General features: G+C 40.8%; 2 protein-coding genes across 6 annotated transcripts in view; both read left to right on the top strand.

Moving 5' to 3' along the window:
- The first annotated feature begins 2548 nt into the window (after window positions 1-2548).
- On the top strand, window positions 2549-13584 carry cers2a (ceramide synthase 2a). Its single transcript, XM_017419788.3, has 11 exons — window positions 2549-2812; window positions 6556-6714; window positions 6797-6914; window positions 7110-7228; window positions 7862-7919; window positions 8454-8504; window positions 8598-8690; window positions 9274-9402; window positions 9910-10016; window positions 11646-11799; window positions 11909-13584. The coding sequence occupies exons 2-11, from the start codon at window positions 6557-6559 to the stop codon at window positions 12062-12064; spliced, it is 1143 nt and encodes a 380-aa protein (XP_017275277.1). The 5' UTR covers window positions 2549-2812; window position 6556; the 3' UTR covers window positions 12065-13584.
- Window positions 13585-17538: 3954 nt separating this feature from the next.
- LOC108242055 (histone-lysine N-methyltransferase SETDB1-B) overlaps window positions 17539-26238 on the top strand; it is a 13790-nt gene continuing 5090 nt past the window's right edge. For 2 of the 5 annotated variants that reach the window (XM_037975615.1, XM_037975616.1), the window contains exons 1-8: window positions 18917-19371; window positions 19451-19555; window positions 19792-20169; window positions 20275-20415; window positions 20776-20977; window positions 21068-21141; window positions 21530-21723; window positions 22351-22477. In XM_037975615.1, the coding sequence (XP_037831543.1) occupies window positions 19329-19371; window positions 19451-19555; window positions 19792-20169; window positions 20275-20415; window positions 20776-20977; window positions 21068-21141; window positions 21530-21723; window positions 22351-22464 (1251 nt within the window). In that variant the 5' untranslated portion in view covers window positions 18917-19328 and the 3' untranslated portion in view covers window positions 22465-22477. Of the gene's footprint in view, window positions 17893-18916; window positions 19372-19450; window positions 19556-19791; window positions 20170-20274; window positions 20416-20775; window positions 20978-21067; window positions 21142-21529; window positions 21724-22350; window positions 24671-26238 lie in introns of those variants that run through there. The other 3 variants (XM_017426656.3, XM_017426665.3, XM_017426646.3) reach the window with 3 other exon arrangements.

Genomic DNA, 26238 nt, shown 5'->3' with positions numbered 1-26238 from the left:
CAAAAAAAAAACATCGACTGCAGCGACGCCAGCAACAAACTCATGGACTGAGTCAGCATCCACAACATCCGAAGTGCTCCAGAGTTCCTATCATTCCACAGCTGGATCCATTTATATCATGTACATACTCTGTTGTCGGCAACAAAATATACATGTGAAGAAAAAGCATATCAATGATGTTATCCTACTGAACAGGGTTCTACTGTATAGTGTGATTTGTGGTCTATGGCGCCAACGAAAGGCCAGTCTACAGTCTGAGGCAAAAGAAAATATTATTCTGTATGATTACCATTGATAATATTGTTATGTAGAGTTAGTTTTATTAATTATAAGTAAATTAAAAACCATGGAGTGATTAAAGTGGAAGAAAAACGAATTTCCTCTCGTTGTACATACCTTGGTTTCCAAATGGAGGACTTAAAAGATTTCACAAACTAACATTCTCCGCTGCCACTACGTTTTGGAAATGAACAAAAAACAAAACAAAACAAAAAAAAAAACAACAAACGGAACGGAAGGGCTGGGAATTTTTTCTATCTTGATTTTTTACGTTTCGTTTATTCGGTAATCGATTTAAATCCAAGGGTGACGTGATTTTATTTTATTTTTACTTTTTAATTTAGAGGAGAAAAAGAAGAAACGAATAATAATTAAAAAAAATAACAACAACAACAAACAGAAAATTCCTGTTCTCTTTACAACAATGAACACTTATTATAGAGTTTTTAATTGCATAAATGTACTTATGGAAGGTAAAAAAAAAAAATAATAATAATTTTTCTTTATTTATTCTCTACAATTGCTGTTTTAAAACATATGTCTTTAAAAGAAAATAAAGTTCAATTTAGAAAAAAAAAGTCTGAACTCTTCTGTCCTAAAAGTTTGATCAGTGTTTTATTTTGACTGTTTAAAGTTGGGCTAAATGATAATTTTATTATGTTTGCTGCTGTTTGTAACTTCTGTATGATCTCTGGTGACTCTGAATCCAGAGATTTTTGACTGACCTGTGGGGGCTCACAGTCTGTCAGCCTCAGAGGTTCTGGTTTGGGTTCTGATGAGCCTCAACTATATGACGGGTGGTTAGTGCCAGGGTTAGGCAGGGAAATCCGTCACCACCATCTGTTTAAAGAGGAATATAAATAAAATATAAACATAATGAGTTTTCATGGTTTTCTTTTAGTTAAACACCATCTTAAAACCCTCCAGTGGTCCGTTCCTCTGATTTCAAACGTTAATGACTTGTTTTTAGAGGTTCTGTGGGCTGATTGTGGGCGGAGTCACCTCCTTGGTTGGTGGCGTAGAAGGAGGCGGGGCCAGCTGTGGCTGTAGGACGCTGAGGAGGTTACTGTCAGTGTTTATCAGGGGAAATGGAAGCAGAAGAAGAAGGAAGGACCGCTTTGAAAACATGTTTGGTTTTTTTTTTGGTCTGGAGTGATTCTGTCGGGAACTGGAGCCCCACGTTTCACCAGAGGAACCCCCAAACTTTACCGTGACGTCAGCCAGTCTGCGAGGAGTTGAACATCCGGACGCCGGTCCGACAGGCGCTGATTCTTCAGTTGAAGGTTTAGATTCAGGCGGTCCTCTTCAGAACGTTAACTCCACAGTCAGTCTCCAGACTTTGGAGCTGAACGAACCACATCCATCCGACCTTCTTGTCCTTGGAGAAGCTGGAGAACGACTCAGCTGGTGGAGGTTTGGGTCAATTTACACGATTAAATCCAACAAACTGAACCATTTCACCCCCACACTGTCTGGATTTACTACTTCCTGTCTTGTTTGGCTCAGGACACGTCACACTTCGGATTGGTCACTTTTATGACTTTCTTTTGATTCATGTTAGCTATAAAGCACGTTTCATTTCCCCATTAAAGAGTTTTAGACTTTAATTATGTTTCTGTGTCTTTAGAAAAAGGCAGGGAGGAGCTGTGCTGTCATATGAGGATCTCTGGAGCTGCAGAGAAGTACAACACACGTGTATTTTGTAGCACCTCTGAAGCACTTAAAAAACAAAATATTAAATATAATTTTTAAAAAGCCTTTGTAGGTTTCTATTTTAATAGTTTTAGAATCATAAAACAGAACAAAAATTCTGGTCTGAAGCAAGAAAAACACGATCTGATACGAAAAAAACGCAGACATTTATTTTATGTGAAATTATTTCACTGTCCTTTTCTACTTCAGGCTCAAATTGCTGAAGTTTGTTTAAAGGAAACGATGTAAACATTATTATTTAATTTACGCTTTTAGCTTCAGCTCTTATTTATTTATTACCTGCAGTCTTTCAAGTGGCCAGCAGGGGGCGACTCGTCTGAAGCAAATCTTAATAAAACAATTAACTTTATTAATGCATTTTATATTTATGGTCCTACTAATTAAACTGGAGTTAAAAAGGGGCGAGATTTAATGTCTGAAGTTAGCTCTTTATCCCTTTTTCTTTGTGATGATCCAAACTCATGTTTTTAGTCTATGAAGGCGTGAGGCATCATCCGCACATCATACATGACGTCACCGTAAACGACCTGCCCTCCTGCTAATCTTTCTTGTTCAACTTTCCAATCATGAGAAAGACAGAAAGAAAAAAAAACACTCTCACTTGAACTTTCCAGTCCATCTGCAGCAGGAGGGACGAACTTGCTGGAATAAAACAAACTCAGTTTCCTCGCATTTAATTTAAATTTATTTTTATTTCCAGCGAGCTGAGCCTGCTGTGGGAGGACAGGAGGAGCTTGAAATAAGTTTGGGGCGTCTTTTTTGTTGTTGTTTTTTAGAGGGCTGAAGATCTTGATGAAATCCTCGCAGCTGCATCAGAAAGGTGAGCCTGCATGTGTGTGAACATGTGTCAGATTAAAGCCCTCTCCAGGAGATGACTCCTCCGCATAAATAAGGATGTATGCTCCTTTTACCTCTCAGACTTTGCCGACACCCTCAAAACAAACATTTGTTTTTGTGTTTTGGGTGTTCTGAGACGCCAAATGCGCTTATAACAGGTTAACATTTAACTTTTATTATGGTTTATGTTGCTGGGAGTCCGTCCAGAAGCGCAAATATCTTTAATTAAGATTTGGTGAAATCTTTTAAGGTGTCTAATTATAAGTGGATCTGGGAGGAGAAGATGTTCGTCGTGTCGCAACGTTTTTTCCGTCAAAAAACAAAGCAGGTTATCTGTTTTTACTCGGGTAAATGCATTTTAAACGAGCTGCCCCTTAAAGAAACGCGTAAAGTTGTTTGTTTTCATTGTTAAGCAACTTTCTGAGAGAAACAATAGGAGCAGAAACGCGGAGCTCGAATGGCTGCTTCGCCGTTCGGGGTTGCCAGATAGGAAATGACGATTTCTCGTACCGTCGCGTCAAAGTTACCTTGTTTCGACCCAAACTATCAGTGAGGGTCTGCCTTCTCTGCCAGCTGACTGGGGCAGTGGGCTTTCACCAAAGTGCCGAAACTACCGTATATTTGGGGTTTTACTTGCACCCTAAAACTATCGCGCAAATGCAATAATTATCGTAAATCTCGCAACGCTGGCAACGACGCGCCCTGCTGCTTCGCGCATGCGCACTCAGCCACTCCCTGAAGTTGGTCAATCTGTAAAACTTTCAAATTAAATCCCATCCTGTTCATTAATTCAAGAACAGATTACCTCATTTTCATCTTCACTGTTTATATATTTATATGTATATGTTTTGTAATTAAAAAAAATATGTCTTAATCAGTTCTTCAGGCTTTTCTGGAAGTTTTAGGGGTTTCTTTGGACATTAGATGCTTTTTTTCATACTAAATACAGCAAATTAATGTAGAACCAGTGTTTTGTCTAATTTAAATTTTAAGTTGAGGCATTTTGTTATAACAGACACAAAGTTTTTCCCGTTTCTTTATTTGCATTTATGAAAATACCAAAAAAAACATATAAAGGATGTTTTTAATTTTTTTTGTAGCATCAAGGTCATTGTCAAAAAGCCATTGGCTGAAAACTGGATTTTTTTTTTCTTCTTCTTTCTATACGTTTTATTTGTTAGATTGTTCTTCAGACCCGCCACTTTTTATTTTGTCCTCTGTTTTCAGGTTTATGTCTTATGAACTGGAATGAAAACAGCTTTTTTTAATAAAAGTAGTTAATGTTCAAAAAGTAATAGTAAAAGACCTTTAAAGCCTGTGGAGTTATTGTTCAATTCTATTAAAAAAAAAAAACATAATAAATTCTGGCTCCTCTGAAACAAAATGGTAATTAAATTTTCTGAGGAGTCGTTCATTAACTCAGGTCTGTCCGGAGTTTCACTGACTTCCTTGGAGTGATTTATTCATTTTTTAAAGGTGTATCGGGACCAGAAGAATTGGCGTTTGTAGCTTCAAGAAGAGTTTACAAAATCTGAACAGGAAAAAGTGGATTTTTTCCTTCTGTTAATGCTCTGTCTGAAGGAAACGTGTTCATAGAGGGATTAAATTATCTGTAAATTTTAAAACAACCAGTGTGATCACATCCAAGGCCATCACGAGGACTAATGTTTGGAAGACGAGCTGGATTTTCAGGAACGCTGGATTGACGCCGCAGAGGATTTTCAAGGCAACGTTGCCAACTCCTCTGATCTTTCTCTTTACTGCTGGCGAAGGCGGGTGATAACGGGTTTTTTCAGGAAATAATCATTGGTGTGTTGCTCTCGAGGCGCAGTTTTGTGTGGAAGTAGCTGAGAGTCATTCCCAAAACATGACCCGAGAGCACAAGATGTTTTTTTTTTTATTATTTAAACTTCCTGCATGTCCCGATTCAGGAGGACGTCTGCAGATATCAGCTGAGGTAATATTTTGTTTTGTTGGATGATGTTGACAGTGGCTGACGATTTTGTGAAATTGCCACATTGTGAGCGAAACATTACTTGCATCACTGACGTACACCTTTTGTGCGAGCTGTTTTTTTGTATGTAGGTCAGAGCTGTTTTTTTTTATTTGTCGGCTGTATCTCTGTCGGCTGTAGGAAAAAAGACGCGGTGAGAGGATGAATGGACGGGGTGCAGATATGGAGGAGAACGGTTCAGATATCCAGTTATTGTGTTTCTGAGAACCAACACCACTGAACCTTCAGAACTCCGTATCAGATCTATCACACATTGACTGTAGTCTAAACAATATAATCAGCTGGAGGAGGAATTCAATAATTCAGATGACCTCTGAACATTGTGTCCAGAGATACAAGATTATTAATTAAAAAAAAATCACATTGCGTCTGCTGCCTTTCATGCCAGAGTTTTAGACTGATATCATCACGAGATGGGGTCATTGACTTTCAGCTGCCAGCATTTCAAATTTTAGCTCAACATTTGCAAAACTTACTGAGTTATAGTCATTTTTGTGTTGGCTAATGCCGATTAGCTGTGGTGGCCATCTTGAATTGGATTGTCTCCAAAAGTTAATCAGCTGTAGAAGTACATCCAACGATTACGCTCCGAAGGTTCGGTTAAAATCCGTCCAGTGGTTCATGAGATATTTTGCTAACAGACAAACAGGATAGACTCTTAACAGTTTAGGTGCTGAAGTTTAAAGCAAAGATCTTATGCAATGACTGGTCCTCAGAGTAAGTGCTGCGAACGACCGTCAGCTACAACCAGAGCAAATTTTAGCTTGAAATCCGTAAAATTGCCTAAAATTTGGGTTTTGCTTCGGCGGCCATCTTGAATTGGGTTGGCCCCCGAAAGTTAGTCAGTGGGAGATGTTCATCCAGCGATTACTTCCTGCAAGTTTCAATTAAACCTGTCTGGTAGTTCATGAGTTATTTTGGTAACAGACAGACATTCGGACACAAGGAGGAAAAAAAAACATTAATGTCCACCTTCACCTTTCAGCAGCTGGAAATCATCATCATCATCATCACCATCTGTCAGATGTAGATTCTTTTCCAGCATTCTTGAGTAAATAAACCCAGGAGCAGTGACGTGAATGAAGATGATGAAACGTTGGAGGGTATTACGGAGCCCTGGCTCCTTCTTTCAGGACAGCAGTGTCCAGTCCTGGTCCTGGAGGACCGTCTCTGCTGCACGTTTTAGATCTCTCTCTGATTTGACGGACTGACTGATTAACGGGCTTCTGCAGAACCTGAAGAGCAGAGAAACAACTCCAGCCTGCAGCATGGCAGCCCTACCAGCGCCAGGATCGGACACTCCTGCTTTGGATCTCTTTTCTCTGCAGGAGGAGGTGGTCAGGATTTAGATTCATGCTGAGGGTGCGTTCACAGCTTGAATCGAACTCTAGTTTGTTTGCCTAGAAAGTCCGGTTTGTTTGGGGAGATGGGAACGCGCAATCAAACTCTGATGCGGACCAAAAGCGAGCTCTGGTCCGCCTAAAAACCTGAAGTGAACTCTGGCGCGGTTTGAATGTGAACGCAAGGGGCAGGTCGCTCAAAGGGTTTGACTCTGTGCAGTGTGAACGCGAACCAAACCAGCTGAAAATGGAACAAATGCTGCCGTTTCGGCCCCCAATCTTCTTCCTCTCAGGATATCGTCATGGCTCAGTTCTTTTTTTTTTTTCGTTTCTTTGCCTGCTTTGATTGTCTCCTTCCTGTTCTGTCTGCAGGATGTTATCTCGGTTGAGTGAGCTGATATGGGCTGACTGGATCTGGTTCCCTGAAGGTTACAGCTGGGATGACATGGAGGACGTCCCCAGAACAGGGGACCTGTGGCCCACCATACCCATCGCTGTCTGTTTCCTAGTCCTAAGACAAATATTTGAACAGTGAGTCGTTTTGTGTTTCAGTCTATGATTACCCGTCTTATTTGCATAATAGTTACAAACGGTGTGTTTGTTCACTTTCTAGGACAGTAGGACTTCCTGTGGCCTGTAAGCTGGGAGTGAAAGACAAACCTCAGGTTGAGGCTCCTTTTAACCCCATCCTGCAGGCCCATTTCTGCAACAAATCCAGGCATCCTGCACAGGTGCGCTGCAAACACAACTTAACATCTTTTTACGTTTTGAACTGGAAATTCTCTCGTTTGAGGTCTTTTTCTTTTTGTGTTGTTGTTGTTGTTTTTCCTGAGTCTGTAGTACGCCGAGGACGAGGCTAATTTCAAGACGTCAGCCTTTAAATACATGCCTCATTGTTCCGCCTTTTCTTTTATTGTTGTTGTTAGAGCGCCATAGAAGACTTAAGTAGACAGACGGGTTGTTCAGTGCGACAGGTCCAGAGGTGGTTCAGACAGAGGAGGAACCAGGACCGGCCCAGCAAGCTCAAAAAGTTCCAGGAAGCAAGGTAGGTGTGATCTGAGGCCAGACATCCGATCAATTATCGCCCGGGGGCGGAGCAGTAAGGAGTTTGCTTGTGTTTGTTTGTCTGTACTGTTAGCAAAATATCTTGTGACCTGAACTCTGACAGAGTAATCAATGCAGGGACATCTAGTATTGATTAGCTTTTGTTCTCAGTCCCATTCAAGATGGCCGCCTTCAGCGAAGCGACATTAGCGATCACAAAAACGGCTGCAGCTCTGCGAATTTTTACCGACATTGAGCTTAAACTTGGTGTGGTCGTAGCTGAGAGTCCTCCTCGACACGTCGCCCGAGCACAAACATATCTGATGTGGCTGTGGCGGCCATCTTGAATTAAAACTCTCTCGTGATACGCATCCTTCGAGGAATACTCTGCGTTTTAAATTTCGACGTTTCTTTCAAAAACAGACAGGATTTCAGGGCGGTGGCAATGTGACAATATGAAGACAACAGATTATTGTTTTTAATTTCCTTTCATATTTTAAACCCATAAGCTTTTTGCAATTATTTAAATATTGTTTTTTCAGGTGGAATGATTTCAGTTTTGTGTTTTATCAAATCAAAGTTTCCTACAGTGTTTAGTTTTGTTTCTTTCTGAGATGGTTGTGTTTTCTTACAGCTGGAGGTTTATGTTTTACTTTTTTGCTTTCTTTGCTGGCCTGGCAGTCCTCATTGATGTGAGTACACTATTACTATAAAATATTGTATAAACAGTGATCTAATTGAACTTTTAATTTAAAGAAACCCTAAAATAATTGCTTGCTGCATGTTTGTTTTGTGGTCAGAAGTGACATACACTTGCATAAACCTACCTACATAAATATTTGCTTTGGTTAATCTAATTTTTTGTAAGCGATTATGATGTACTGCAGCTGTTAGTTTCTTTGTAAAAACTTTATTAACTGTACTCAGGGGCTTGACTCACTCGGAATTAAAGGATGAAAGTCCAAGGGGTTCAAAGAAGTCTAAAAATAATCAGGTTTTAACACTTTGGTGTCGATTTAAGTTAAGTCGCTCTAGAGAAGAAGCAGTTTGGAGAAATATTTAAATTTGCAGTTTTAATCCTGTCAGTGATGATGCTGTATGTGAACTTTCCACCTTAACTGTACAGAAAATGTAAGCTGTATCCACGGTGTTTCAGTCATATAAAGGCAGTTTTCTGTGTTTTACGGCTTATTTGTGACGATTAAAAACAATTTATCTCCTTGCAGAAACCATGGTTTTATAATATGGAGAAAATGTGGGACAGCTACCCAAAAATGGTAACGAATTACGTATCAGAATATTTTCCTTTGTGTCCAATAGGCTGTGTTTATGCTGGTGTTTTCCTTAAATCTTTCCTCTTTTTTTTCCAGCCTCTGTTGCCGTCACAGTTCTGGTACTACAGGATCGAGTTGGGCTTCTATGTCTCACTTGTTTGTAGCGTGGCATCAGATGTCAAACGGAAGGTACGGCAAACCGCGTTTTCCTTTTATTATTAAAAAAACAACAACATCAGAATCGTCCCATCAAAATAAATTGCATTACTAAGTGCCATTTTAAAAAGAAAAGGATTTGTTTTCTTGCACTGGCAAAGTTTGAGGTTCGTGTATTGATTTCCCTGTTAAACTTTTATTGAAACTCCCAGGAAGTGATCGCTGGATGTACGTCGAACAACTGATTAACTTTTTGAGTCACCCCGTTTGAGATGGCCCCCACAGCTAATCAATCTTGGCAGACAGGAAATAAAAGGCCGTAACTGTTCATTTACAGATATTGAGCTAAAATGTGGCTCGAATATGACAGAAAGGACTATAACTCAGTCATTCCTCAACATGAGATGTCTCAGTTTAAAACTCTGGCATGAAAGGTGGCGGGCGATAAGCATTCCTTAATTAGATTTAGCTTTTTGTAGCACCGAGGCTACGTAATCTGCTTCGATCCAAAGAGTAAATCATTTGTTGAACCCCGGGCAGGGCTCTGTTGATTAGTGACCGATCTTCACTGCCTGATCAATGGGTGTCCGAGCTGTTTCTGTTTCTGTCTGTGAAGGACTTCAAAGAGCAGATAGTTCACCACGTGGCCACCATCCTCCTCATCTCCTTCTCCTGGCTGTTGAACTACACCCGCAGCGGGACGCTGATCATGCTGGTGCACGACGCCTCGGACCATCTGATGGAGGTATGACGGGTGCCCTGGTGGAAAAGATAAGACTGTTAGAAATGATGTTTTTCTGCAGTGAATACTTTTACTGCAGGATTTTACTGTAACACTGACTTTGCACAGATAAATATAGGAGTGTAGCCCAGGGGTGTCCAATCCTGGTCCTGGAGGGCCACCATCCTGCATGTTTTCCTTGTTTCTCTGCTCCAACACACCTGATTTGAATCAATGGGTGATTAACAGGCTTCTGCAGAACATGAAGAGGTGATTTAACCACTGAATCAGGTGTGTTGGAGCAGAGAAACAAGTAAAACATGCAGGATAGTGGCTCTCCAGGACCAGGATTGAAGACCCCTGGTGTAGCCGATCAATTAGTCTCCAATTAACTGTTTGTGAGACAAAAAAAGACAAATCTGAGAACTATTATCACACTGTAGTTTGCGTTATTGCAGCTCCCTGCCTGTCTTTAGTTGAGCTAAGTAGCTGTTGCCAACTTAATCTTTTCTCTTGTGTTTTTAATTGCAGTTAGCCAAAATGTTCAACTACGCAGGCTGGAAAAGAACCTGCAACTTCATCTTCTCTACGTTTGCTGCAGTCTTCATCATCACCCGCCTCGTCATTTTCCCTTTCTGGTAAAAATCCGTTATTGCATCAAACTCTCACCGGACCGCCGACAAACGTTTGATAAGAACACAGAAATGATCAGCTGGTGGTTAGCTTTATTTGGACGACTTGGCTAAAAGCACAGTTTTGTTTGCGTATTTAATTTGTACTGAAGTTGAAAAATGACACGGTGGGAAGTTTTAGAAAAATGCAGGTTTAGCAAGGATTTAAATCAGAAATCAAAATTAAAACTTAATTAAATGCAGTTTGAATGCTGAACGGCTTGTTGAAGAAGTCGTAACTGAATGGTTGAAGCTAAAGCGTGCTGAGGGCGAACTAAAGGAGGGCCGAGGGCGAGCTATAGGGGGGCCGAGGGCGAGCTATAGGGGGGCCGAGGGCGAGCTATAGGGGGGCCGAGGGCGAGCTATAGGGGGGCCGAGGGCGAGCTAAAGTGGGGCCGAGGGCGAGCTGAAGGAGGGCCGAGGGCGAGCTAAAGTGGGGCAGAGGGCGAGCTAAAGCAGGGCCGAGGGCGAGCTGAAGCGTGCCGAGGGCGAGCTAAAGCGGGGCCGAGGGCGAGCTAAAGCAGGGCCGAGGGCGAGCTGAAGGAGGGCCGAGGGCGAGCTGAAGGAGGGCCGAGGGTGAGCTGAAGGAGGGCCGAGGGTGAGCTGAAGGAGGGCCGAGGGTGAGCTAAAGGAGGGCCGAGGGCAAGCTAAAGTGGGGCCGAGGGCGAGCTAAAGGAGGGCTGAGGGCGAGCTAAAGCAGGGCGAACAGTGAAAAGCTAAAACAGAAAAAGCTATAACGTGCAAAACAATAGATAAAAACTAAAATTAGCAAAACGGTACCTAACGGCTAAAACAAGCAAAATCATAAATTCAAAAATCTATAATTAGTGGAACGCTGGCAAGAAGGTAAATTAAGCAGAAGAGTAGCAAAACCTAAAAACAGCAAAACATTAGCTAAAAGCTAAATGGAGCGTAAGAAGACAAAAATAGAGCAGCTGTGCTGAAGCAGATTTCAAACGGATCGATGTTTTCAACGAACTGAAGAAAATCTCAACGTGTTTTTATGGGGAAATATTGTAAAGTTAAATAACTAAAAAAACAAAAACTAAAAGTCGTAGCAAACGTTTCCCAGCTGAAGGTTTTGATGTATAAAGGGTTGAAATGGCACCAAGTGTGCGGAGGTCTAACCAGGTAAAGGGTTGTGTGAAGGCCGAGGAAAGTCCAGGAGCTGCTCAGAGACTCGCACACGCTACGTTTTGATAATCTCCTGGCATTTGTTGACGACGAACCAAGTGTAGGAAAGAAGCCTTGTCCTTATTGTCCAAGTTACTCGGAGAAACGAGTGGGCATAAGAGCTCCATTCTCTGTCGCTGCAGCAGCTGCTCAGAACAGACGAGTTCATTCATCACGAGAGGGAAGCGTCCGTGGGATGTCTGGATGTCATCCGAACCGGAGTTCAGCTTAATAACCCAGTACAGTTGTAGTTTTTATCTTTAAAGTTAGGGACTGAAGTGTGCAGCTCTACGTGTTTTATTCTGCAGATACTTTATGACGTTTCCAGACATACTTCTGTTATTTGCCAGTAAAGAAAATTAATGTGCTGCTGAAGGGGACAGTAGGTGGTTCTGAGTGGCGTCTCTGTTCTGCCTTGTCCAGGATCATCCACGCCACGTTCGTGTACCCGCTGACCATCATCCGCCCCTTCTTCGGCCTCTGCTTCTTCAACGGGCTGCTCTTCGTACTGTTGGCGCTGCACGTCTTCTGGACGGTGCTCATCTTACGCATAGCCGTCAAATTCCTGCCAGGAAACGTACGAAACACCGTTTTTTATTATTATTATTATTAATGTAACACAATCGCCTCAGATCACCCACTGCACACGTTTGTACTTGTTCTCTTTTTTTTTTTTGCGTTGACAGGGGATCGTTGAAGACGAACGCAGCGACAAGGAGGAGACGGAGACCGAAGAGGAGGAGGAGGAGGATGGTTGTGAGCGAAGAGAGAGGTGGAGAAACGGACATGTGCAGAAAAGTCGCATTCTCCTGAACAACAACCACCTCAATAAGATGGACTGATGCAGCAGGCAGAACACACTCAGATTCACTCTCAGCATAGATTTTCTTTATTTTTTTTCTTTGTGGATTACGCTACATAAAACGGGAAAAGAGGATCATTGTCGAGCCACAATGACCCGCTTTTCAGCTCAGCAGCAGAGCGGCTCTTCCTCTTGCTCTCTGCTGAGAGTTTTGTGTCGTTAAGCCGCTTTGCCACAAGTCCAAACCTGCCCGTTTGTTAGGTCTCTTACTGGAACTGTTTCCAGGAAGTTCTGCGATCGGGACGGGTTCCTCCCCTCCTGCGCCTGGTTAACGCTCTAAACATTAAAAGACAAAACTTGACTTATTTTTGCTCTTAATAACTGCACTGATGTCAGAGACATTGTGATGAGCACTTAAGTGTGAATGTTCCCACGGACCATAAATCCATCCCACGATATCCAGAGTCTCATTCTGTGTCTCAGCTGCTGCTGTGGCACTCTGGTCCTTTTCCAGTTAGGCATTTGCACTTCAGTTGGGATTTAAAGCAAAATAATTGGTGGTAAATAATATTTTAACAGTGCGAGAGAAGGTGCTACGTCTGCCACGTGTACTGAAACGTGCCTTCTGTGGAGATTTGCCTTTAAAAATTCATCTTCCAGGAAGCAGAGTGCAGAGATTGTTTTTTAAAAAATTTTGTTTTGTTGAATATTTTTTAGTTGTATGATTTTATTTATCTTTTAGTCCAATCCTTGGTTTAAATTTGGGATCAGTTTGTGTCGTGAATCAAACCAACCGGTTGTTGTTCATTCCTTATGGGCCGGAGGAGTCTAAAACATGTTTTAGTTTTACAGTTTAGATGCACTTTATGGTTCTTTAAAAGTATCAGCGCTGACTGAAAATCCCTTAAATTTTAGTTGATGTTTGATTCAAACAAATATGATTTGATTTGCTCAAGAAATATATATATAATTTAAATCATAAGTAATTATTATTTTTTGTTTCTCTTTAAACGTAACTTGTTTAAAACAAAAGTGGAGTGGAAGGCTTCAGTAAAAATCGAAATGCCAAAATATTGTTTACATTTTTTTATCGGCTTATCGTTGGCATCGTCATTTCAGCCACGGATTAAAAGAAAACAAGCAAAAATCATCTCTTTGTACCGATAATTCAACACTTTCCTGGGTTTTACTTCTGTTGTTTGTTGCTGCGCTGTAAAACTGTGGCTAATAATGATAAAGACTTTTGCCTAACTTCTATTTTTTCTTTTATTTTTGGAAGTAACATTTTGATTTTAAACGTTCTGAATAGGGTCTGATGTCACATGGCTGTAAAGTGTTCACACGTGCGTGCTCTTAAAATGTTTGATTTCGTGCCCCGCCTCCCGTTTGGTTCTGGACAAAAGAAAACATTGTTAATGACTTCTCTTTAGGTGCATTTATGATGTGTTATCTGGACGCAGATTAAAAAAGAGACAGTCAATAACTTCAGGTTGTGTCATCGTACGGTATCTGTAAATTTCTGGTAAAAAAAAAAAAACAAGTAAAAAGGGTTTCAGTTGATTTGTTTTTTCCCCTAAAATCTTTAAACAAAGGAGCTAAACAGTTGATTTCTCCTCAAGGTCACGTCTGTGGATTTCTTTCTTTGCTCTTTCTAAAGTTGTGCTCTTAAAAAAATCCAAATCCTCCGCTCAACAAAACTATAAAGTGTTACCAAATGTTCTTCTCTCTTCCAGTCTGCATTTCTCTTGCAGCTCTTTTCATTCTTGTCGTTTTTGTCCGTCGTCCTGCCTCATCCTCCTCACGTTTTCTTTTTTTTTTGGAGGGGGGGGATTTTATCGCCCTCCTTCCCTTCGACGTCCACTTTTATTAGTCAGGCCGAGGTCTTGCTGTCCTTTCTGTGTAGAAAACAAAACATGGCAGCACTTCAGGATCCTTGAGGAGGTGGAGTGAAACTAATTGGTCCCGGTGGTGCAGAGTAGACCTGAAGGCACCACGGAGGGGGCCTGTACGAGATCACGCGATGCCGTCCTGACATTTTTTATCCATCAAATGTTTGTTTTGCAACTTTTAAAACGAGCCGATTTCTCCTCGACTCTCTTCTTCCTCTCACCCTCCCTTGCAGTGTTTTTTGGCCCACTGTCTTCCAGCCCTCCTTGCCTAATTGCATATAGAGCAGGATCACTTTACCGTCCCGCTCTGCACTTTATCCTCCACGCTGTTCCTGCCGCTGGCAGCCTCGACGCAACAATCTCCATTTTAAAGCAGCGGGGTCAATTTCCACCCAGCCTCCTGCATCTGGCTCCGCAATTTAATTGCCAAAGCGTCTCCTGTTTCTCTGGCTCCAAATGTCTGAATTTTCCTTCCCCCCACCCGCTCCTTGGGCGCCCAGTTGTGCTTCGGTTTCTTAAATCTTTGCCTCCGCTCCGTCACGTCTGCCACCGCCTTCTTCCCTTCTTGTGAGAGGACTAACCTCGGCGTTGCCTCCGGCGCCCGAGCGGGGTGGCGTGAAGTTTAGCTGCTGCCGGCAGCGAAGCTCTCCTGACAGGAGAACAATAGCAGGGGGGTGTTTGATCCACTTGTGAACCATGTAGACCGATATTCAATTCCTGCTTAAGTATTAATAAAGGCTTTACACCCCAGGGGGAGGTCGCAAGGTGTAAGTGCGTGCTTGTGTACCTTGCGTGCGTGTCTTTTCAGAGTGGGAGCTAATTTGCGGGCTGATCATTTTTCCTGTAATGATATTGCAAAGGGAGGACGGTGAGGTCTTTGGTAACCGATGACAGTCTTGTGTGACCTGTTTAATAAGGAACCCTGCAGGAACCTGAGGCAGAGATGCTATTGGAGCTTTTTTAAAGGTTTTGGGCAGGTGATTCGACAACAAAAAGCAGGCAGTCACTGATGGCGTCTTTGGACAAATGGTGAGTTGTGTTTTTATGTTTCCAGAGTTAGTATTTTACATATTTCTGTAGAGCTGATCCTTATGTTCCTGTTTGGTTAAACCTGAAAAGAGCATTATTAACACTCGCCCATGAAAGGTGCCACAGCTAGGCTTTCCAGGATACTGTGAACATTATTATTTTATTTTAGTCTGATATACACTACATTGTATTTAAAAAGACTGAATTTTTGGTTTTATGTTGCAAAACATTGAAACTTTGTTCTGGATGATGTTTAGAATAGGGGGGGGAATGCCAATTTGCTCTTGTCTGTTTCAGCTTTAAAAGTGAATAATTTCATGTGCACAGATGTTTGAGATGCATTTTGTTGCATTTTACTAAACGGTTTTAGGAGGTAACTGAAAGCACTTGGAACGCTTTCCTTTTAATTCGTGCAGAATGTGGTTCGGTTTGCTGAAAACTGCAAGACTTTCCCTGAAAGACATCATCTGGCTGGTTGTTTTTTTTTGTTTTTTTTTCCTCTGAAACACGAAGATGTCGGCCTGTGTCGATATCTTCACACAGATTCGCCACAAACTGCCGTTCTCATCTGGCATCATGGAGCTGTGACCCCGTCTTTATCGAATATCCGTGATTTTTCACAAACTGTTTCGCATTTGAGTTCATCAGATCGCGGTTTAGTTTCCCTACTCAAGTGAAATGCTGTTAAATGAGTTCGTGAATTTTAAGATTACTTTTAAGCCTTTGTTCTTTGCACACAAGAAGTTTTCCACACTCTCTAAACTCGTAAGTTATTTATGCATCATAAATAATAACTCAGCTTTTTTTTTTTTCAATTTCCTGTGAATGAAACCTTCCACTTTCAGAGCTGTGGCTGTTTCACCATCTTTATATCAAGACTCAGATCATCAGGGATGCTTTTTTTAAACCGCATCTTATTTTTAGCCTGCAGTTAATGAGTTTTGTGTTGATATTTTAAGCACAACACAAGTTTTTTTTTTGTCTCAAAATGTGTTCCTGATATTACTTCTACAAAGCAACAATAAAACCCTCAGTTGCAGTGTTTTTAAGTGCTGTATTTGTGCCATTTTTCTCTAAGCAAAGTGTTCAGATGATCTGCTATTAATCCACGTTTTACACATTTTTATTAACAAGGTGTAAAAAATAATCCTAAATGTCTTCATTTGACTTCAATTCAGTAATACTTTATTATCTGACACTAATAAATGGTGTTTTGGTCTGATATTTTACAGAATGCGATTTAGTTTAATTAAAATAAGTTTTTGTGAAGTTTTCAAGACTACACCTAGCTGTATATTCAGAAGTCCTCTGTCTGTTTAATCACGTTTATCTGTTTCTCTTTATTTACATTCCTTTCACCTAAGTGGCACCCATCATCTCTGCTCCACACCTTCCTGAAGTGACGAAGAGTAAACATTTACCGAAGGCTCGGCAGTCGGCGTTGCCCACATGGACCAGCCTTCTCACCCCGTGCCGCGCCTCGAGGTGGACGTGGACCTCGGTTTTGCTCTCTTCTTCCTCTTCCTGCTGTGCTTCTTCCTCCTGGTCACGGTCGTTCGTTGCGCTCAGACTGTTGTGGACCCTTACGGCTCGATCTCCACCTCCACCTACCAGGAGGAGCAGATCACCTGAGACAGGAAGGGGGGGGGGGGAGGAGTGAATTATCGGTCCAAAAAGAATCTGCAGAGACATGAAAATGTTCTCTTATTGGTGCATGAAAAGTATTTATAAATTATGCCAGCTGGAATGTTTATAGCGCAGGAAGTAGAAGGCACTAGCAGATATCGAGGAAAAAACAAACATCACAACTAACCTCTAAGAAAGTTTTGTCCTAAATCCCTTTTGAAGAGCTCATAAATACATTCACGCACATGGACTCTGTCTTCCTTCTGCAGAGCAGACCTCCCACCTCTCCGAGCTCTCTTCCACTTGCTCCCTACTCTCACTACACATCTGCAATGTCACCTGCAAACGTGGGCTTTGAGCTTTCGCCTCACAGCATGGTGGCAGGTTCCGAACACGGCACTGGGGTCTTTTTGTGTGGAGTTTGCTCGGTACTCTGTCCAAAAACATGCATGTCAGATTAAATGGTAACTAACTTGTAACTAGGTTGGGGGTGAGAACATGAACATCGATGGACCAGCGGCCTGTGTTGGTCTCCTCCAAAAGACGGACACAGATCCCTGCGTGGAAAAGGTGGATAAAGAAAAAGGATGAATCCGCAAACGTCAACCTGTCCAATGGGACTCTTGATTAAAAGCCTATATCCTCTTCCCCCCAAAAAAACAGCTTTAAAAGGGAGTTCCAATAAAGTTGCCTCTGTTACTATTTTTCCAGCATATATGCCCACCTCTAAATGTGCAACAAATATTACTATAGTTTATCTTTTTCACAAAATGTTGCACATTTCTGCACCCAGACAAAGCATGCTGCAACATCCATTATTAAATGAAAATGTGTATTTTTCTGATTGTTTTATAAAAGAACACTGACTTACTCATCAAAGACACGAATAAATTTTTTTTTTTTTTTTTGTCCAGTTCAATAAAGTCTCAATGGGCTGAATTGCAGATTGTCTTGTTTTCCTGGGTGTCTCCATCTATTGCCAGGTAGCGGCAGTGTAGCACCGGTGCATGGGTTTTTCAGCCGTCATAAAACCATAGGAACAGGAGGAAGATAAGGAAGTGCAGCTTTGCTATTTTCGCGAGGCTTATAATCCACACAACTGTTTATTATTTCACCTTTTCGACCCCCTTTTTTTGTGTGTAACCGGGGATAGCGTTTAGGCTAGTGGAGCTAGCCTCTCGTAGCTAGCTCGCTAGCTAGCTAGCTATCACGGCTGCATTACCCCGGAAATATTTTTTTTTTTTCGACAAAAAAAAAACAACAAACAAACACATTTGTGGCGTCTTTTGTCCTGTCGAGGCGGATAAATACAACCCAATGACGGGTAAGTTCGGGGTTCTGGTCCGGTTATTGTGCTTTTGGCACTCCTCTGAAGTTGCAGATGCTAACGCGTCGGTTTGTTGTGTTTTTGTTTTGTTTTTGTGCGAACGATCTAAATCTACAACTTGACGTACAGTCGAACGTGTCAATATCTGCCTACTGAGCATTATATTAGTCAAAATTTTCATTAAATATCCGGAATATTATCTGCTTTAGCTGTCTGCTGTGTGCATAAACACAATTAGCCAAGTTCAAACTTCCTGTGCTAGAATGTTTTACCTTATGGGTCATTGTTTGAGATGACATGGGTGGGACATACTGCAAATATAAAACAACAATATTTGTTTTTTTTCTGTTCGCTAAAACCTTTTGGGTTGGACTTAAAGTCAGCATTGCAGCAGGTATTCATCTGTAGGTCAGTTCCAAACAAAATCTCCTTGCCTTTATGCAAAAGCAGCCATGTTTTTTTTGTTGCTGTTGTTTATTTGTTTGTTTTTAAGTGAGAAAAATGACTCAAAGGTGCAACTTGAAGGTCTCTAACCCTGGGTCCACTCATCTGCATGTTTTAGACCAGGGGTGTTACTGGGACCGCTCTCCTGCAGGTTTTAGACCTGTTCTTGCTTTAAAACACCTGGTTTAAATGGATGACTTGTTGCCATGCTCCTGGAGAACTTGATGATTTGGTGAGGAGGTAATTAAACCATTTGAATCATCTGTGTTGGAGCAGAGAAACAAGTAAAACATGCAGGATAGTGGCCCTCGAGGACCACTGACAAGTGCTTTATTTATGTTTCTGACTTAAAACACTCTACCAAACAGCCGAGGTCTTATTCAGAAGAAAGAAGTGATTCTTTAGGTTGATCAAGTGTCCCCATTTTACCTGTGTTTTACCTACTTAGGACAAGATTGAATGAAGAACTCCTCACCCTCTGCTTAATGGTACTCCGTTAGAAAGAAAGCTGTCTTCTAATTATGCACCAGATTTACTTGTGAATGCCTGAAAATCACTAATGCTCACTGATGTAATGTTTATAAAACATTGCTGTTTTATTGTACGGTATGTTAATTTAAAGGGGGGGAGAGAGGAGTCCAGCTTGACTGAAAGTTGTCATTTAACTGATGCAACTTGTACATAAAGTTTCATTGATCCATAATGTTTTATTTACGCTGTGTTTCAGAGCCAACGTCTCCAAAAGCACTAACGCTCAGAGGCTGAAACACAACTACCATGAAATAAAATGTACAAGCATCAGTTCTGAGGAGGAAATAGGCAAAAATTGAGCTGTAATGACAGGAAAAAAAGTGATTCTTTAAGGGTGATTGATAGACTCGCAGCTGGGTCACGTGGCCAAATAAGAGCCAGTTAATTTATCACAGGTGCGTTTAGGTTCACTCAGGCAGAACGGGATGTTTCTGAGGAGCGTGTGAAAGCAGACTGAGATGTTATCTACGAGAGCACATAAACATGAGCGGCTCCGTTATGGTACACAAGGACGTACAAATAGATTAATTTCAAATGTTTTCCCGTCAGCTGCCTTGTTTTAAAAGTTGTGTCCTTGCAGTGGCTATGGATGACTTGGAGATGAGGACGATGGAGCTTCAGATGTCCTCCAGGAGGATGGAAAAGAAGAGGAAGACTGATCCCGATGAAGAAAGAGAAGATGACGGTCAGTGAAAATTGGCGTTGTGTTGAAAACGAACACTGGCAAGGTTCAAATCCACAAATATGTTTCTTTAACGGGAAGAAACTGGGTCACTGACTGGCTCTAAAAGTGATTCGGAACCGTTTACAGTTAAATGAAACAGATTTGTTAAATTGTTGCTGCTCCAGCACATAAACTTTTACTGTGTTTCAGTTTCTTGCAAGTCAAAAACATAAAATTATCTTTTTTTTCCTTTGCAGAAAATATGTCTGAATCTCCCTGCAACTCCGTTTCCTCCACGCACGGGACGCCCAGCAAGGCGCCAAAGTGGGAAAACGGCTGTTGTCTAAAAAACATTGACATAATAACAGATCTTAATTTATGTAAAAAAGCAGTGGTGGTTTTGACCAGATTGCCTGAGTATAAGATCAGCGCTCTGCGGCCACCAACCCCTCCGCAGTTCTACAGCGAAGATGAAACGCTCAGCAGCTCGGACTCGGACATGCCGTGGGAATCGGAAGAGGATTCCAGTGACTCGGATTTTTCGGTCCTAAACAATAAAGACAAATACTCAAAATCCACAAAAAGTGACGCGGCGAGGCTGTCGTCAGAACCTTCAACCAGTAACAATAATCACGGTAAGGCCATCAAAAGCCAACATTTGAAACAGAAAATGTTTTATAAAACGCGTTTGGTCCTTTTCACTCCACTGGCGCAGCAAATAACTCCGAATGTGCCAACAGTTTTTCCTCATTGCTCTCATGAAACTGCAAGTAATCGCCCTAACCTGCCCGAGGAGGAAATCAAAGTGGACATGATGGTCATTGCCAGAAGACGACCAATGAGGTGGCAGCGGGGGAAAATAGAGGACATAATTACGAAGGGTAAGAAAAATCACTGCTTGGTAGACTGAAAACAAAAAGGTCATGGGTTTATTGAGTCAGATGTTTACTCTTTAGCTTTCTCAGCCTTTATTAGATTAATTTCTGTTGCATTATTTCTTCATTATCCTTAAAAGTGATTGTCTTGTGAAGATTTCCAAACAAGGCAGAGGATGTAACTATTTGTTCTTTTACCGGGTCAAAGAGGAGTTCAGGCTCTAGTTGTTTAAATGAGAAGGTGTTGCTGTCGGAGCTCTCTGCCACGGGGGAGGAAAAGAGGAAGACTCCAGAGATGGATGGATGTAGTGAGGAAGAATACGATGGGGATTATCGGTTTAATCTCGGACTTCTTGTCCTCCGCAGACGACGGGCGGCTGAAGTACAAAGTTAGGTTTGAAGATAAGGGGACGTGCCTCGTGTCCGGACACCACATCGCGTATGACACCAGGCCGAAGGTGGAGCAGCTGTTCATCGGCACCCGGGTGGTGGTGCGGTGCCAGAACAACAAGTTCCGCTTCCGACCCGGCGTTTTGTCCGAGCTGCCCAGCAGGAGAAACCAGTTCAGGTGACTTGCTGAACGTTGGACCAGCAGAAGCGTTGTCCTGCTTTTAATTAAAGGTTTGGTTTGATGTGAACTTGTTTCTGACTTTTCCAGGTTCCTGGTATTCATGGACGACCACACCCCAGTCTATGTAGGGTTGCCTTTATTTCACCTGGTCTGCAGACCGTGTAAGTTTACACTCAGACTCAAAACCTTTTCTTTAAAAACAATGTAAACGAAGCAGTGTTTATAGAGTTTATTATAGAAGCTGGTTTTGAACCAGTGACCTTTGCACACGTTTAAATATCGTCTGTAGGAATATTGTTTCCCCACCTCTGACTTTTCAAGATGTTGTCCAGTTTTAAGCAAAGCAGCAAAAGGAGATGCTGTATGCTTTTTACCAAAAGGGTTTAATTGTGAACAGTAGAAATGAATAAGGTGCTTTAAAGTAAGTTTTCTTTAGTTTGTGGGTTCATAAATCGATGAACTACAGCCCACAGTATTCCACTGAGATGCTGTTTGTTTCCGTTTTACTGAACACATCTATTGTTTTTATTTATTTCTTTTCTCCAACAGTGGAGGATGTTCTAGACGACGTTCCCGGCGGCCCCCACAAGTGTTTTATGAGACTCTACCTCAAGGATGATTGGCCGTACCCTCGTTTAAACAAGTACAGGATCGGACAAACTTTTAATGTAGAATTAAATGGAGTCCAGCAGATGTGTGAGGTACAGGCAGTCGACTCCAGCTTGATACAGGTTGTATTTCAGGTTAGTATCTCATTTTTTTAACTTTGTTTTTGCAGTTGTGTACAAAATTAGCAATAAAAGAACAGACAAGGCTGCATATTTATTATGCAAATGTTGGAAACGTCGTTACGATGGCTTTGTTCGGGTTTAGTTGTCCTCGAAGAGGGGACTTCTGTAAATACCGTCCGCTCGTTCAGTTAATCTTGTGAGCTGGATAAGTTGAAATATAAGTCAGGTACCGACTTCCATTCTGGTGTGTGGCTGCATGTAGACATAAGTAAGGTCGCTATTGAAAATCAAAAACCAAGATGGCCACCACCACCATATATATGTAAACCTGCCAGCCCATTTATTTGAGAAAACAATACTTTTAAGCAACATGAAAACTAGAAAGCAGAGTTTCCTGAAGATGAATCTAATCCTTGGCCATCAGACACCATCAGGGTACAGTTTGTTTTACTTCCAGAACATGATAAACTCATTATTCTGTATTATTATTCTCTCAGGAATCCACCAGTTCAGATTCCTGACCTCTAACGGGTCTAGAAGTAACTCGTATTTGTGAATTCGCCTCCGTCGTGATTGTAGGGTCTGTGTGTTTCCACTTTGCCGTTGCTTTTCTGCTCATTTTGTTTCCCTGCCGCTCAGGAAAATCATCGAAGGGAGTGGATTTTCCGAGGCTCGATGCGACTGGAGCACATTGCCAAATTTTGGGGACTGAAAGGACGGGAAGACGCCAAGGATGATTCCGACTCTGATTAATTCCTAGACGAAGGTAAATAGTAAAAGGGTTGTAGAAATGTATAAGTAAATAAATAGTGTGTAGTAATGTCCCGAAGATTATTTGGGTGCAAATAATGATAATTAAAAAAACAAACATTTCAGCCCAAATAAAATGTCCCTTTTTTTTTTTTTTTTATATCTGTGAAAAGAAAAAAAAAAAAACCGAAGCTTCTCATGCATAACTTTCCGAACATGTTCTAACCTAACTCTGTACTTTTTCTTTTTTGTTTTCTCAGCTTTACTTCTGTTAATTGTACAGATGTACTCAGTGATGAATTCAACATGAATTAAACTGAACTGTCAAACAGATTCTCCAGTCAGTTCTTATAATCCTGACCTGAAACCAGCTGGGCTGCCTGCAGGGGAAAACCTCCCTAATTATAATCAAGTTGGGCTTTCTGATCAGATAGTTTTTTAACAAAACAAAGAGTAGCTCCTGAACTTGATGCTAAAGGTCCAATACTCTGATAGGAGGGGTCATTAATGTCTCTCTTTTGGTTTTTGTTGAATTCCCATCAGCGTTCAACAATATCTCTGTTGCTGCGTCTGGTCTGTGTGTGTTCTGGCTCTTTAATGCAAACTGAGGAAAGATTCAAATGGTAACAATAGAACATCATGACTGAAATTCTTGCTTCTGAATCGTACCTGATAAAATGCAGAAATATAACCTAACACAAAATGGTTAAAATACTAAAGTATTTTATTTAAAGAAGTGAAAACATTTTATTTTCAGTGTAAAATAATAAAAAAAGACCAGCTGGTTTTATTCCCATGGGAGTCAATGGGAATTTCTGGGTATAAATCTGGGATTTAAATACCCCAATGTCCAGTTCCTCAAAAAGTTTCCGGTTTGGGATGTTTCCAAAGTTTCCCAGCTAAACTTCCTGCTGATTTTCTGGAAATTTACCTGAAATGTTTGAGACTTCCTGAGCGGGTGTCTCTGTTGGTCTCTTCAGGTGTTGCGCTCAGGAAAGATGAGTAGAACCAGAGACAATAAGACAAATGTTACTTCCTTTTTATTTTGTATTTTAAGGTTCTCTAGGAACCTTTTCTTTACTGTAGCGACGTAAGGGTCCGCCCACGAATCCTCTAATGAACTTTAGTTTGAACCAAAGCCCGTGACGCAGCTCTGCCGGCTGACCGAAACGACCGATCGTATGGTTAATCGGTCAGTTAACGCTGAGGTTGGTTTCCTCCGATCTGCGCCTGCTTTCCATTAGGATCTGTAACGTCCCAGCCTGACTCTTCAGCAGCTCACAGAACCGGAGCGTCACATTGGGCGGCGCCTCTTTCCTTTCCTGTAACTCTGACACCCGACGGGTCTCATCACAGCTCAATGTACAGCAAAAAACAAAAAAACTGCTTAACTTTTAACGTACATTCTGTGTGAGGATCTGGTTTATACGTTTCGGTTCTGCATCACGTAAACTAACCATCTTCCTTTCCAACTGGGCGCTGCTGAAACATACGGCTGAAGGGATTTAATTTCTTTATTTTGCCTTCACTAGCCTAGTGTTTTCCCCGAACAAGAAACAGAATGTCACATTTTCACGTTCCGTGTGTGTGTAGGAATAAGAGCTGTGATTTATTGAATTATTAAAGTCTCGTTTGGATGTCCAAATGAAAGCTGAGCGGTCAACAAGACGAGAAAAAAGCATGATCTAAATGCAGTCTGTTGGAATGAGTTAAACTCTGAGCTGGTTTTTAACATCGCCGAACGTTCAGATGGGTAAATTAGCAGGAAAGTTCACTTTATTATCTTTTTCTTCCTTTTTACATTCAAGCCCATCAAAGCAACATGCATGTACTTATACTTAAAGTGAAGGCCTTCAAACTTTAAATTCTCATTTAGGCTACTTGATATAAAACTGAGGAGTTTAAAAAACTGAGTGGACTTTTCATTGTATTGTTTATATAAAGAATAAAAGTGTTACATCATTTTCCACTGATGCTTAAAGCTAATTACTTTGTAGTGATAGTTAACATAAGTTAATATTTTTGTGCTCATAGAGAATAATTTGTTGTGATTGTTATTGTTTTTATTTGGGTCAAGTGGCAAAATTTGTTTGTTCCTTTTTATATGCACCCGATGGTCTGCGACATTTTATTTTTTGTCTTTTTAGCATTTCTCCAACGGTTTTGTTTTTCAGTATTACCCCGTTTTTAAATGCGGTTATTTACAGCGTGTGATGGTTTTTTTTTTTTTTTTTGTTGCATTGTTTTGTTTGGCATTTTTACTGTACTGTAAATTAGCCTCCGTCATTTGTAATCACCTCATTTCCAGATATTTTCATTAAAAAATAGTTTCTTATACAACTTTACCTCACGTTGATGTTTGTGTTATCTGCTGTCTCGCTCTCCTGGTAATGGATAAATCTGAAACTGTCGTACAATTAAATATCCTTGCTTGTGTTTCTATCCTTATTGGGATATCGTATTCACTTCTATTAATTTCCGTAGCCTAACCCTAACTTTAACCATTACTAGTAGGTACATAACCTACCTAAACCTGACCCCCGACCCACAAAAAGATATGACACTGTATTAGGACCGGGCTTTGGTCCCCAAGCACACACAAATATTGACTATTTAAGATGGTGTGGATTAAATAAAATATGAGATAAAGATTTGGCAAGCTTCAGGTTGAATTAAAATAATAAGAAAGGCATAATTTATAATTTATTGAACAAGATCAGCTAAACTTGGTTTAAACATCTTTATTATAGTATGTTGTTATTATGTAAATGTACAATATTTCAGTTTAGTTGAAGGGTTGTGATTTGGAAAAAAAATACAACTGAAAGTATGCTGGAATGCAAATTTAGAGAATCTTGTGTTTTTTTTACACACAATTTTGCTCTATTTTTATCCAGTTTGGACAATAAACATTCACTTCTTGCTCTAAAACATGTTTCCCACCCAGTGGGTCTCCATTATGGATTTTTTCACCCCAAAGCATATTAGGCAGTTAAATGAAATAAATAGGATGTTAAATGTCTACTAATAAAGATATATTCATAACATATAAAGACCTTCTGCCAAAACACCTGTACTTAAATATTCTACTGAGGGAACAAGAAGCGTATTCAGGTGGAGTAGTTAAACATTTTATAAGTTTTACATCATACCACTGCAACTTTTGAGAAAGTATTTAAAAAAGCTTTTTATTTTTGTTTCCATAAATAAATTTGGGCAGAGTCAATGCGCTCTGGGAATGCGCAGGGTGTAATTACACTCAGCGAACACGTGGGGGCAGCGGTGAGCCTTTTTTATGAGTTATTGGACCGCTGAGCGTTAGGCGAAGAAGAAGGAAACAAACATCTGAAAGGTAAGGTGTGTGTAAATAGGAAACATTACATTAAGTAAATATTTTACGAGTAGTGACTAAGCTTTAATGCTTTAAAGCTGTAATGTGGTTTATTAAAAGTTGTTCAAAGCGACGCAAAGAGGACACGTGATTTCAGACTCGGATGTGGTCGAAGAAGCTACTGTTAAAACAGCCCCTACCCCGAACAACCTACTAGTAATTGTGTGAATGCTTTTAAGCATTCACACCATTGTTTTCCTGTTTCTCTTTATTATCTATTATTATTGTGTGAATGCTTTTAAGCATTCACACCATTGTTTTCCTGTTTCTCTTTATTATCTATTATCTATTATTATCTATTATTCTTTAACTATTCCGTACGTTTTTTGGCACCTATCTCCTTCCACAATTTTTCAGCTATTTCAACCGTTCATATATCAAAACGT

Source organism: Kryptolebias marmoratus, linkage group LG5 (genome assembly GCF_001649575.2).
Source record: "Kryptolebias marmoratus isolate JLee-2015 linkage group LG5, ASM164957v2, whole genome shotgun sequence".
In the NCBI taxonomy this organism is placed as follows: Eukaryota; Metazoa; Chordata; class Actinopteri; order Cyprinodontiformes; family Rivulidae; genus Kryptolebias; species Kryptolebias marmoratus.
This window is presented reverse-complemented; position numbering and strand designations above follow the sequence as displayed.